Source organism: Halyomorpha halys, unplaced genomic scaffold, assembly GCF_000696795.3.
Source record: "Halyomorpha halys isolate HHAL.00 unplaced genomic scaffold, Hhal_1.1 Scaffold438.1, whole genome shotgun sequence".
Classification (NCBI taxonomy): Eukaryota; Metazoa; Arthropoda; class Insecta; order Hemiptera; family Pentatomidae; genus Halyomorpha; species Halyomorpha halys.
Genome location: NW_027107367.1, coordinates 1207589 through 1221309, shown reverse-complemented (window position 1 = coordinate 1221309; position 13721 = coordinate 1207589). Strand labels below are relative to the sequence as shown.

Sequence of the window (13721 nt, the reverse complement as noted above, 5' to 3'; positions counted from 1 at the left end):
TATATTATATATATTATATATTTTGAAGTTTGAGAAAATCTTGTTAATTAATGTTTAAAGATTTTTTTTCATTAAAACCCCCTGGTATGTTTGTTATAGTGAATCATTAATTCTCCATTACAAGGTGTTGAATCTTTCATCTTGAGGCTATAAGTATTACTCTTGTATTTAAAGAATATGGTATGGCAGTATTATATTGACATAAAACTATTTTTTGTATACAATTACTGCATTTGAGGATAAAATGAAATGAGTAAAATAAAATAATATAATAGAAATGACGATTATTTCAACATGATTCAATATACATTATCTATGTTGCAGTCTGTTCAGATTGTCATATATTTGTACCAAGTATGTAGCATGTTGCCTTTAGTGTAATAATAGAAAGTGAGCGTTGTGCGTTGGTTATTTGATGCATACCGTCTTCATTAGTTCTGACGGTGATGGGGTACGAAGGAGGCCCATCTCCAACAGATGTGCCTGCAAGAACCCAGATTCGATACTCGGTCCACTTCTTCAGCTCATCTAGGACGAAAGATGTGCCATTCAGCGTGATGGTCGTAGCCTCTGAATCTGAGCGACCTGCCTCCACGTACTGAAGCCTGTAGTAGACGATCCTTCCATTGCTCCTCTCAACGGGCGGTGGGTCCCAGCTTACTCTTATAGATGTTGGGGAGACTGCTTCCCCAGTCACATTCTGCGGGGGTGCTCCCGGAACTGGGGGTTTACCCACAGTAAGTAAAACATAGTACAACCTTTAGGGTAAATAACCCTTCGGCCCCTCTGTATTCCCTTAAAGCTGAATCAACACACACTTGTTTACTAGTTATAATTATGACGATTTAGATGAAATTTCTATTTTATACCATGTTAGTATCACTAGTTAAATAAATATGCAAGATAATTTTTTAAAAATAAATTCCTAAATCAGTTTACAAATATTACTTAAATTAACAAAAGACTAATGGAAAATAAAAGAAGTATCTTTGTAAAATATAGTTTTCTTTTTTAAAAAATATTACATAAAAAAGTTATTTTTAAAGGCAATAAATGTAAATGGGCTAAACTGTAATAACAACTAGTAAACATATAATATGCTAATCCAGCTTAAATCAAATCCCAAATCAAGAAAAAGACAAACCACATTTTTGATTAAACAACATTTGGATATGAATTATCGGATATCTACTATAGGAGAGAAAAATCAAATCAAACTAGAAATAAAATTTTTAAAGAAAAAAATATAAAAACAAAACTAAACAAGATTTGATGTTTTTTGTCTGAGTAATCCTGAGTTATTTCTAAATGATAGGTAATAAAAATAACTGTAGCTTTATAAACAGAAAAATGTCAAGTTTATTTTTAGCAAAGATAAACAATAAAATTCTAATCTGAGCAACCTTATGGCAAAGACCAAGGTTACTGAATTGATTGGGTGTATTCTAAAAGTTTGTTCAAAGAGATAGGCAGAAAGCCATTACTAATTTCTTCTGATTTATCTTGCATGTTGTTTGTATTATTATTAAATCATCAGAACTTCTTTTCCTAGCAGTCGCAGGGAGGAAATAGTCGCTTGAAATCGGGCATACAAGACTTACACACTTAAATTTGATAACTAAAGAAAATCCACTCAGATGCTAGAAGCGTAAAAAAAATGACAATAATGCATATATTTGAAGATTGTGTTTTTTACATCGCAGAAAACATATAACTATTATTTTTTTTTTTTGCTCAAGCAAGGATACTTCAGGAATATTGAATATATTAGATCTTGTATTCTATTATCTCTCTCATTTTTTAAAATTAAATTTATTATTATTTTTTTTTTTGGACTGTAAAAACTATGAATATAAAGTATAAAGATATATATCTTAAAAAAAAAAAAAAGGTGGTATGACTAATAGGTTATATATCTTAATTTCAAAATAACCAATCAATTCCTTATTTTAAAGCTACAGTTATGTGGAAGAAGTATGATAAATAACAAAACTGATATATTATAAATTATTGTACTGCAAAATTAATTTTTGTCCATACATGTTTATGGTTGTTTGTTGAAAATAATTCCTAACAATAAAACATCAAAAATATAATAATTAAAAAAAAAAAAGATCATGCTATTGAAGTAAAAATCTAAGTAAAATAAATATAACAAAAATAAATAATAAATAAAATAAAAAAAGAGAAGGGGAACTACAATAGCTTATCCCAGAGCCTAGGGATAATGAAAGTGTCGCACCAGACTTGACTACTTCAAAGAAGTAAACATTAAAAGATGGAGACCAGCAGAAAGCCTAAATGGAACAAAATAGTCAACAAGTTCCACAATGTGCAAAAGTTCCACACTTCCTTCACACACAGTGAGATTTCTTAATCTAAACAAGAATAAAATTAAAGTAAAATATACGCGGAACGCACATATCTTTCTCTTCTGTTTTGATTGAAATTCCTAGAATTATTCAATAATTTATTCTATTAATTAATGATGTTATTTCAAACTGAAATCTTGTTACTAATGCAATTACACAATCAAACACTTTAAACAAAAAATAAAAAAATAAAAACAGAACTCAACAAATAAAAGTAAGTTACTGTCAAAATTTTAGGATCTTTTTAACTTTTTTTTTTAGATTATTATAATGAAAGGAATGTGCAGATAAAATATTCAAAAATTGAAAACGGTGCTCTCTAAAATCAAAACCACACAACCTTTATTTACAAAACCATTTACGTCATGTCTCAACATTAATTGCTTCAACATACTCACCTTCAATTATGAAAACTCAAATCAACTACTAGAAAATGGTAAAAAAATATACTAGCATTAATAATAAAATACATGGGTGTATTTAACTGTGATTAATCCTCCTGGAAATCTGTCATAACAGAAAATTAAGTATTAAATATTAAACAGTAAAGGAAGGATATTAATATCACAGATATAAGTTATTTTTCCAAGGGTTAAAAAAAATTTGTTTATAGGTAACACTTCTAAACATTGGTGAGACTAGTATTTATAGATATAGTACTCTCTCCTTAATCCATTTCTCCCCAGATGTGCATCAATAATTTTTATATTTGTTTGGTGGATTACTTTAGTTGTTTACTTGTTTGTATCAATGTCAAGAATTTAACATGGGTATATAAAATGCCAACAATGGTTTAATGATTATTCAAGTAACTTTTTCTTCTTCTATTTTTTTTTTTTAAAGAAATATGCCAAGGACAAAAATGTCCCAGTACCCAGACGGCTTTGAAATATATATATATATAAAAAAAAAAAATTATGTACTTTTTTGTGTTAGTTATTTTTTGTTATAGTATATATTCTTAAAATATAAAAATTAAGAAATATTTTTGTGCAACATGTGTCTAAATATTTTAACCTTTGCCTGCCAAGTGGTCCAGATGCAAATATAATCATCATTCCAAAAAATAGGGTTCCCTTTCAGAAATTAATTTCTAATTTTTTGAACATATATTTTTATGTAAACTAACATAAAAAAACAAAAAAAACAAACAGAAGAATCATATTATTTCTACCCTTTGTATAAATGTAATGTTTTAATTATTGTACTTAAAAAAAAACTCTTTTCAACCTTAAAAATTTTATTAAAAAATAATGGATAAAAAAAAAAAATTTGGTAAATATACCGTGCTAGATTACTGAGAGAGTACTACACTTTTTACACCAAACCATAGAAGGTTGACTAAAAACTTTTTAACTGTATCAGTTTTGAAAAAAAAAAAATTGTATTCATGTTTTTTCTATCCATAGATCACTTAAAATTTTTTCAATTAAAATTAATTTGATCTGATTAATTTTTCTCAATATTTTCTCTTTTAACTATCACAAGAATAGCTCTTTAATGTTGATCCATGACATTACTATCTAGCTACGCATGCAGTGCTGTCCCCCTCTCATTGGACCCACCATATTGTTTTGTGCGAACATGAATTGGAGGTGTTGTTGCTCCTTCTCCTCGCTGTGACCGAGCTGCGAGCCATATATAATAAAGAGTGTTTGGGTATAGGTTTGTGAGGGTATAGGTTTCTGCTATCGGGATCCTCCTGTGGTTACGCTCCTGTGGGAGAAAGCATTAAAAATGTATTTATACTCTCTTAATAAACACTGCGGGTCTAATAGAAACAATGTATGATTAAAATCATAAATGCTAAATAACATAATAAAAAGATAGGATGTTGCCAGATATAGTTCCAGCTAAGAATATATCATAGTGTCTCAAGTATGATGGGATATAATAGAAAAATCTGAGATATTTATTTTTATTTGTTTAAATGACACATAGAAAAGCCATATTCAATTTTCTTTTTTTTTTTTTTTTTCCCAATTATAACCAAGAAAATTATGATGAAAGAAAAAAAAGTACTACTTTCAAAGGACAACTATTTTAAAAATTTTCTTTATTAAATTAGTATTATTAAAAAAATCTTACCTTTCACTTAAAAAAATATATTGAATATTTATTTACCCAATTTTTAAGCTAAATTAATTTCTATAAAAATAGCTCCTGAACATTAATCCATAGGTGAAACATTATTTGGTTCATAAAAAACTTGATAGCATTAAGGACATTAATTTGGAATTTTATAAAAGTATTTGATTCATAATAATTGGCCTCTATTAGAGGGTTTACCAACACTTATAGTGATAAAAAAAAAAGATGTTTATTTAATATTCAAAATACAGATGATGCGAAAATATTATTACTTCTTGAATTGTTACCTTACACCTCCATTTTAAAAAGTTAATTAACCATTAGTATATCTTTAAATGTTATTATTACATATTTTTAATTAGAAGGGAAATTACTGACTTACCTTTGCATAAGTATCATTCCAATAGAGCTCATAGCTTACTATATTTTCACCCGAATGGGTGGGCTTGACCCATGCAAGAGTAACGGATGTTTCACCGATATCAGTTGCATGGAAATTTCCAGGCTGGCTAGGCACTGAAATTAATAAATAAGATCTGAGTCGAGTCATGTAAGGAAAAATTTTAAAATTTAGTTTTAAAAAATCTTGATTCCTGCATTTACCTTTAAGTTCATCTAATGCATATAATAAAACAAAAATAATATAAATATCAAGAAAAAATGTACCTCCTTGCTGAGTCTTAACAAGAACAGGGGCAGACAGCGGTCCAGGCCCAACGCTAGTAAAAGCCTGAACTCTAATAGTGTATATTGTGTGAGGAGTTAGTTCACTGATGGTAGTCAACTGGTTGTTATCAACCATTCTCGAATTCCAAGAGTTCATGGGAAGTTGAGAATTCATTGTATAATACACTTTATATCCCTATGAACAAGATTGTTACATTAAAATATTGAATAAGTTAAAACAGAACAAATTATAATCGATGAATAACAGAAACAGTACTCAGAATAAAATGCATATTAGCAGTGTCAGAATGTTATTCACAATAATGATGTCATAATTAAATAAAGCTGATTAATACTCAACACATATTATAAGTCAAATTAAATATATAATTAAAGACAAAGACATAGCAGAGTTTAAAAATAGATGTCATTCTTGCTGGAAAATTATTCCATCAGATGTCTTAGAGTAGTCATAATAATGTCAAGACTTAAAGACTGTTTATGTATGAGAGTGAATTGTCAAGAGTATAAATAGACTGAACTGTTTAAAAAAATAAAAGGCTGTTCTATTGGAAGAATATAAAAGATATTCCTCTAAGGTTTTGATATTTAAATAACTAATTAGTTCAGTTCCTCACTGCATGTAAGCTAAAATAAATAATGGGAGATTAAATGTCCCCTTTACTAATCATTTAAATTTTTATACCATGAAAAACAATTATAGTTAAATTTTTTTTCATTGTTTTAAATTACTTTATAATCATTTAAATGACAATATAGATATTTATTTTTAGTTCATTGGGAATTAGATGTTTTTTAAATTTTACTTTGGGTGATCTTTTTTTATATGTATACAGTAAATAAAATTCATTAAATCTCTGAAATAGTCAGATAAAAAAAACAATGTTTTTTTTCTTTCTTCCATAGTATTACATGAAATTAAACAGATTACAGGATTTGGAGTCAATATAAGGGATTGGTGACATTTTGGAACATTTTTTAACAGATTATCCATAATTCATCTGAGTGCTGGAGAATCAAATGTCATAAATATTCTTTTTAAATTAAGAGAACAAAAATTATCATTAAACAAATATTTTAAAATATGACTATCACGCATAGGAAAACGTGTCCTTACAGTAATTTGCCCATTTGGAGTTTCAGGCTCATCCCACTGGATTACCATAGTACTAGAACTTAGAGGTCTCACTTGTACGTTTCTTGGCGCAGTTCCAGGTTCTAAACAGAATATATTAAAAATTAAAAAATAAATAAAACAGAAAACAATTAACAAAATTAAAATACTACTACCTGATTTAATCATTTCAAAGATCAGCAAGACAAATTTGGTGGAGTCACAAGGAAATAAAGTTCAGTAGAAGCAGTGTAATAAGAAAAAATCAACATACAAAACCACACTAATTCAAATTGAAAAACTATTTATAAGGTGCAGTCTAAGGAATTTAAAGAAAGTTCATCAAACCAAATACTTACCAAATTTCTTTTTCTTAAAATTCTGTTTTTCAAAAATGCCTTGGTATATAATGGAAAATAATTATTCTGGATTTTCTTTTAAAAAAAGTTTGATAATTAATTTCTATAAATTTTTGAGGTTAAAAACTTCTTAAGTTGAATATAAATTATCCTACATCTTTCATCATAGTTGTACAACATTTTGAGACAATTGTCAGATTATTAAGGTGCATGAATATGGCACTATGTCCTAAACGTTGTACTACTATAATGAAACATATAGAATAATTTATATTCAACTTTGGAAGTTTTTTAAGCTCAAAATTTATGGAAAATAATAATTGTGTTATTTATTTTTTTTCTGGTTTTGTATAACCATCAATATGAATCAGAAAAACAAAAAAAAACTTTATAAAGAAACTTTATAATGAAAAAAGAAAAATTGACCTTCAAAATATAAATGAATAAAGATTGCATGTAATTTGTGAGTTAAAAGTCTAGAGTCAGTGAGAAATATAAAATAACTATGCCAGATTAACAGACAGCTAAATAGTATCCAGTTTAATAGCAGGTTAGCAGTTAAAGTCAGCGACTGGATGAAATAATTAACAAGATGTTAACCAGCATAGCAGACAGCCAAGGTCTTGAACTAGCAGTTACAACTACTCTTCAAAGCTAGCTCTAAATTTAAACGGTTTGATATTAAGGTAGATCTTAGAGAAAAGGGAATCTGTTATTTTTAAACTACATAAATATTTTCAAAAACTTCTTATAAATAGCAATCAAAAAACTGCTAGAAGGAAGTAATGATGAAAAAATAACAGATTGCTAATTAGCATCCCAGGCCAAATGAATCTAATTATATTTAAAATTTAAACTTTTATGTGATTTTTAAATTATATTATAACTATGAAATTGTAATTGAAAATGTGATGTTCCAACATGATGCTTTAGTTGTTGACCATGAATATTACATGAAGAGAAGACAGTTGGTGGTTGGGTGTTCAGTCAGTGAAGAGCAAGAATAATAATAAGAGAACTTATTTTATTAGTGCCAATGTTTCGTCCAGAATTTCAGACCTTTTCTGTTATTTTCTTGTTATTCTGTACTCCCATCATTAATTATGGTTGTTATCTTGTTTTTGTTCTTAGACCTGATAAGGGCCTGAACGTTGGCACTAGAAAAAATGATTTCTTATTTGTTTCCTACACTGATCCCATACCCAACTATATTCTTTTCAGATGTTCCAATAAAATTAGAAAGGACAAAATACTCTGGAACATCTTAACAGGACCTACTACAATCGAGAGCAGCTTGAGGAAATGAATCATACGGTATTAGGATTCTGTATTGGTTAAAATATGACAGGAAACTTTAGAGAAGTAACAAAAAGGTAAAAGTTTCAATAAAGAAAAGTACATTTACAAAATACCGGGTAGTGTGCGTACAGAGTAGACTCGGAGATAAATGGAAAAGATAAAACGCGCGTGTCGCCAGATGATCACGATGTTATCACCAGCCGGATCGACCATCAATTACTCCACTGTTTATTATGGCACCAGTTTTAAACACATACGCCTTTATATAGATAATCTATTTTATTGTAGCCGCCATATCAGCTTTTATGTCCTATTTATGTCGCCCAGTCCGGTCGTAAAGTCAATAACAAAATACACGAGGTTGTAAATGACCGACCTCGTCGTACGTCAAACCTTCCAGGGCAATTGTTTAAGCCTACTAATGAAGAGAAGAGAGTCCTGGCGCTGAATCAACAGTATGGACGGAGAAGGCGATAAAAGAAATCTTAAACTACAAATTTAATAATTATGAAAATTATTAAGCTAAAGAACCCGGAACTTGGATATCAATAACATCAATAATGTTTGACTACATCTACCCCAATTTACCAGTGTCAGCCTCCCACAATCAATTCTCACAACCAGGTTTCGGTCTATTCCAAGCAATTGTTATGGACTAAAATCTTGAAAATGTATCTTGAAAACCCCTTGATGAAAAGGAAATTAAACAAGGATGACAATCTATGTTGAACAAAAGACCAGCAAATAATTTAAAAATTAAGAAAAAGGTGGACAAACCCTGCGATACCAATAGCCGTAAATGTTTTTTGAGAAGAGATCGTGCTGAGAATAGGTCAGGCGAAACTCACTCATTCCTACCTCATCACAAAACAGATGCCACCAAAATGTCAATACTGAAATATGACAATCAGCAATTTCTTTCAAGAATGCCCATATTTCACATCACACCTCAACAGCTTAGGATTAAACCCTAATAAATCAACAGCCGAGGACGATGATAAAACAGAAGAAAATTTGAACTTTTAATTCTTAAAGTACAAAATTTACTATCACAAATAGGACATCAAATAAACAAAAAAAAATTTAAAACATAAATAAATTAAAATTAAATGGTGTTGATGATCAGTGAAGTTTTACGCCATTAAACAAAAACGAACGAACGTATGATCCGTTATTTATCCAGTCCTAAAAATCCAGCACGCCTATTCCAGTCGACACGATACTGGAATATCGTGTAACAATGTTGCCATCTTCTCTTCTTATTTTTTTATTACTTTTTTTAAGGCATTCTGTTCTCGAGCAAAACGATCAATAACGTTTTAAGTAAAAGAAAATATTTTGTATTTTCAATTCATTCCTGCACAACATTACCGTCTAATAGATTACAAATACAACATTACCGAATAATAGATTTCAATACTACGTTAACGAAATCCTGATTCAGCTACTGATTGTTGCATATTGTATACTCAACAAGAGTCAATTTTGCTAAAATTAACTCATACACAAAGGTTAGTTTTTCAAAAACATGATAATATTTTAAAAATCGCAAATAGAATTTTTAGATTATTCAAAACATTATTTAATTTTATGTGGTATAATAGAGAGGATTTTATTAATACATACTTGGAAGATTTGCTTAACTACAATGACTTCGATTTCTATTATATGAATAATTCATGAGCATTGGTTACATACAAAGGGGATACCCATATATAAGTAGAGTAGAGACAGGTAGAATAGGACAGAGCATAATGTATGCTTTCGAGGTTAAACAAATCATAGAGAATAGAAGACAGATATAAAATCTTATACCATAACGGATAGGAGGTAGAAATCAACTTATGCCAAATATGTCTGCAGTTTTACACAGAAGTACTTCTAAGATATTCCATCTAACTTGATGAAACTTGAAGTACGAGGGTACGTGTAAGTCTATAAAGGTTAAAACATGTTGAATCAGGTTAAAAATATCAAAGTGTAAGTGTGTGTATATACACATAAATATATCCTATACTATACTATTTAAAACAAAGCCTTTTAATCGATGAGAGATAATATTCTATTAGCCTTTTCTTAATCTATTTTCCAAGGCTCGTTTATCTTCAGCTGTCGTAGACCAACATGCAATCCTTGTTAGCATACCTAAAAACAAAATTAGATACTGTGAAATCTTGATAACTTTCGAACCCCCTTGACCAGAATATTCAAGTTTTTTTTTTCGTTTAATTTTTTTTTTTAAATATAGCAGTTTCAATAATCAATTTTAACAATAGAAGACTTGAACTTGACATCAATAACGGGCTAAGTGCAAAAAAAAAAAATTTGATTTAGATCCGAAAACTAAGCCAAGTACCATTGCCAACAGCCTAAGAAGCAGTCTATATGTTACTATCATTAATAGTGACAGTGACTGTGGCATTTAGTTTGCTTTTCGGGGCTAATTCAACGTTTAATATTTGACACTTAGCCCGTAGTTGATGTCCTGTCATCAATTGATTTGTACACAAAATGCCTCCTTTGGCATGCTCACCATTTGTAATGCATTTTTTCGAACCAAATCGATAGTGGTCGATTAATTATTTCACAAGAAAAAAGCAACAATCTTCATATGTTAGGAGTATTCATGCTCTTTAGTTTAACATTTTAAAATGTGTTAAATGGAGAAATATTATCCTATTTAAGCATGTTAAAACGATATGACATTTAACATGGTTGAGAGTCTGTCAACAGATCTACTTAATAGTGAATGATGTCACGTAGCAGACCGGCTGAGCTTCACACCACTTTTTCTACTGTCGCTTTGTTAAGTTAGTTGCTCGTAGTTAGTGTTTTTGTTTTGGGCATTTGGACAACGGAATAGAAAAAAAAACTAGAAGAGGAAACAAGGAACAAGTGATGTGGAAAAAAGATGTGACGAAGCTGTTAGAGATTTTATTATCTCGTAAACATTACAAGATTAAAAACAAATTACTGAAAATCTGCTAGGAGCTGAATTAAAATTAGGCTGCTCACAATCTTATACTTTTAACATTTAGGGTATTACAACTTTTTACATTTAACACAACATCATGGATTCTTCTTATATTAGCTAAAATTAGGCATTATTGCATGGTAATAATAACAAATAAAAACACCCTGTGTATGCTTGAGGAACTGAATTGATTCATTGAATAAGGATGACTGTTTAGTGATGATGATAATGAACATATTTTAGAGTAGCGAAAACCACACAGTTGAATATCGATACCAGTTATCGAAAGAAGGAGCATAGTATCGATCGGTATGAGTTAGTGTGCAATTAACCAATTGCGCAGGGGCACTCATGGTTAATGACCCTACAAATGTCCCATTATTACCTAATGACTATTGGGGCCATCATTTATACAGTATGCATCCCATTCCAGGGTTATCGAGCCTCGGGTGGATGTCACAGAATATTACTTTCGGCAATAAATACAATTGACATTCAGAAATGGTTAATGATCTTCAGTATTTGCCATATCGTGATGATCACAGAAGGGGGGGGGGGGTCACTTGTTAATCATTTCATCACATCAACAGGATATGGTCATCATAAAAAAATTACAAGGCGAGACCTTATTTATACACTTACTCCATTTTAGGTATCGTTCAATGCGTATTTCAAATTTTATAGTAAATCATGAGTCTGCCATCCCAAACTCATTTAGCATTTATTATAGTGTTTTCTCCAATACAACTGAACATTTTTACTCACACAGAAAATGGTCTCTAAATCGAAAATTCCTTGAAACACCCATATTTCGAAAACGGCTTGTCCATTTTGGCCTGAAACCTGAGGAAAGTTGAAGATTAGTGGTCTACGTAGAACCGACTGCAATATTACCGAAATTTCATAATTAGGACAATGAGAATAAGGATATGAGTATATCATATAGACGTACATACAGGATGTTTCAGGGATGTGTCCTAACTGAAAATATAAATTAAGGATTTCAAAATAAGTACAAATTTCCTTATGATCGTATGTTTGTTAAAGCCTTTTTAAGAAGATTTTCATTGTTAAGCACTATCTGGGTTATAATAAAGAAATTAATATGTGACCCAAGTACTTTATTAATGAAATAAACACTAACAGGTTTACCTTAATATGACATCAACCTCCACTCACTAAACTGCTGCGTTTGACAAAATCATTTTTTACCCGAGCTCCCTTTCACGGGAAATCCATTCTTTCTACCATACGTCGTGTATCAACCCTTCCCTCGTTTAAATCCCTTCTGTTTAACCACCTTTTGCTTCTCCAAACTGAACCAATATTATAATAGTTTAAATAATATAAATATTGAACATTATAATTTTTTTTTATTCATTTCTTGGTATACTTTACTTATATTTTGCCTCTTTATCATCTATTATTGTTACATATATTTTCTTCCTCTCAATTTTCATATTTCAATTTTTAAATTAATAATAACTAATATGTTCATACTTCTTTGCTTTTTCAATTACCTATGTATACATTTTATTTCCCGCTTCTCTCATCACTTCATTTTATTAATTCTATTTTGTAAAATTATTCTGTTTATACTTTCTTTTTTATTTTTCTATACTTACTGTGGTTGTTATCTTGTTCTGTTTTTAGCCCTGAAGAAGGCTAGAAACTCTAGCCGAAACGTTGGCACATTAAAATGGGTTAATACAACTTATTTGTGTTTATCATTGACCGCACCCCCAACCATCTTCTCGTTCATCATCCATGGTCAACTATCTCTCATAATTATAATTTATTATTGTTAAATATTTAACCATCTCCTTTTTTTTGTTTTTAAAGTATTTAGTTGTAATTTTTTTTCTTTATCTAACATTATTGATATGAAGTTATAATATAAGTTGTAATAAAGTGCGGGGCCACTGTTTTTGGCCAATATATTGTGTAACCTTATAATTGTTCAAAAGAGACCTAGTTCCAGAATAATAAACTATATTTCATTTCATTTTAAATGTAAACATTAGCATTGAAATTAAATGTTGTTTAAAGTTATTACCTTGAGAATTAAGACAGACTCGGTATATTACTTATCACAGCAGCAGTTACCGAACGGTATTCAATTATTCTTTGTAAAGAATTAATGTCATTGGCTAGGCTTGCATAGTCTTTTCGTTTAATGTCACCCTAAAGAAAATAATCCAGTAGTATCAGATCTAGATAGCGTGATAATAACACACATAAAGAGCCGTTGGGCCACTTCTACTGTGGAAGAAAAATTCCGAGCCAGTCTTAATGCTCAAGGTAATCAATCACTTTGAACAACATTTAATACGAATGTTAATGTTTGAATTTCATTATTAAAATAGTTGAAACACACATTAATATATTTATTACATCTTAAATAATTCATGATAATGAACATCTATAGACGTGAATGTCATCTGAGTTTTAACGGACAAACTTTCATTTAGAATTTTTTCTTGGTTTGAAATCCTTAATTCATATTTTTACTTAGGGCACTTAACTCTCAACACCATACATACACATTTTGTCTTAAGATTGTCTAACTCGGCGACACGTCTTCAATTATTCACAAAATCTGGTAAATTATTTTCAACATCCAGACCCGCATGAATTCCACAACATTGGAAAAAATTACTTGAACATAAGTTTTAGTTTCAGGAGTAAGAGAATATGTATTTTTTTTTTATTAAAATATTAAAATGCATTTATGCAATACAATGATGAAAAGTATCAAGAATTTATTCTTTGACTAAAAATTAAAAAAATTAATAATGGGCAAACAGAAATATATAGTTTTAATA

At 29.6% G+C, this 13721-nt stretch overlaps 1 protein-coding gene across 13 annotated transcripts in view; it reads right to left on the bottom strand.

Annotated features, from left to right (window-relative positions):
• Nucleotides 1-13721, bottom strand: part of Lar (tyrosine-protein phosphatase Lar) — a 969819-nt gene that overhangs the window by 26852 nt on the left and 929246 nt on the right. For 10 of the 13 annotated variants that reach the window (XM_067045667.1, XM_067045668.1, XM_067045669.1 and 7 more), the window contains 5 exons: nt 6268-6368; nt 5130-5325; nt 4846-4979; nt 3938-4088; nt 424-720 (listed from right to left, as the gene is read on the bottom strand). In XM_067045667.1, the coding sequence (XP_066901768.1) occupies nt 424-720; nt 3938-4088; nt 4846-4979; nt 5130-5325; nt 6268-6368 (879 nt within the window). The remainder of the gene's footprint in view (nt 1-423; nt 721-3937; nt 4089-4845; nt 4980-5129; nt 5326-6267; nt 6369-13721) is intronic. The other 3 variants (XM_067045676.1, XM_067045677.1, XM_067045678.1) reach the window with 1 other exon arrangement.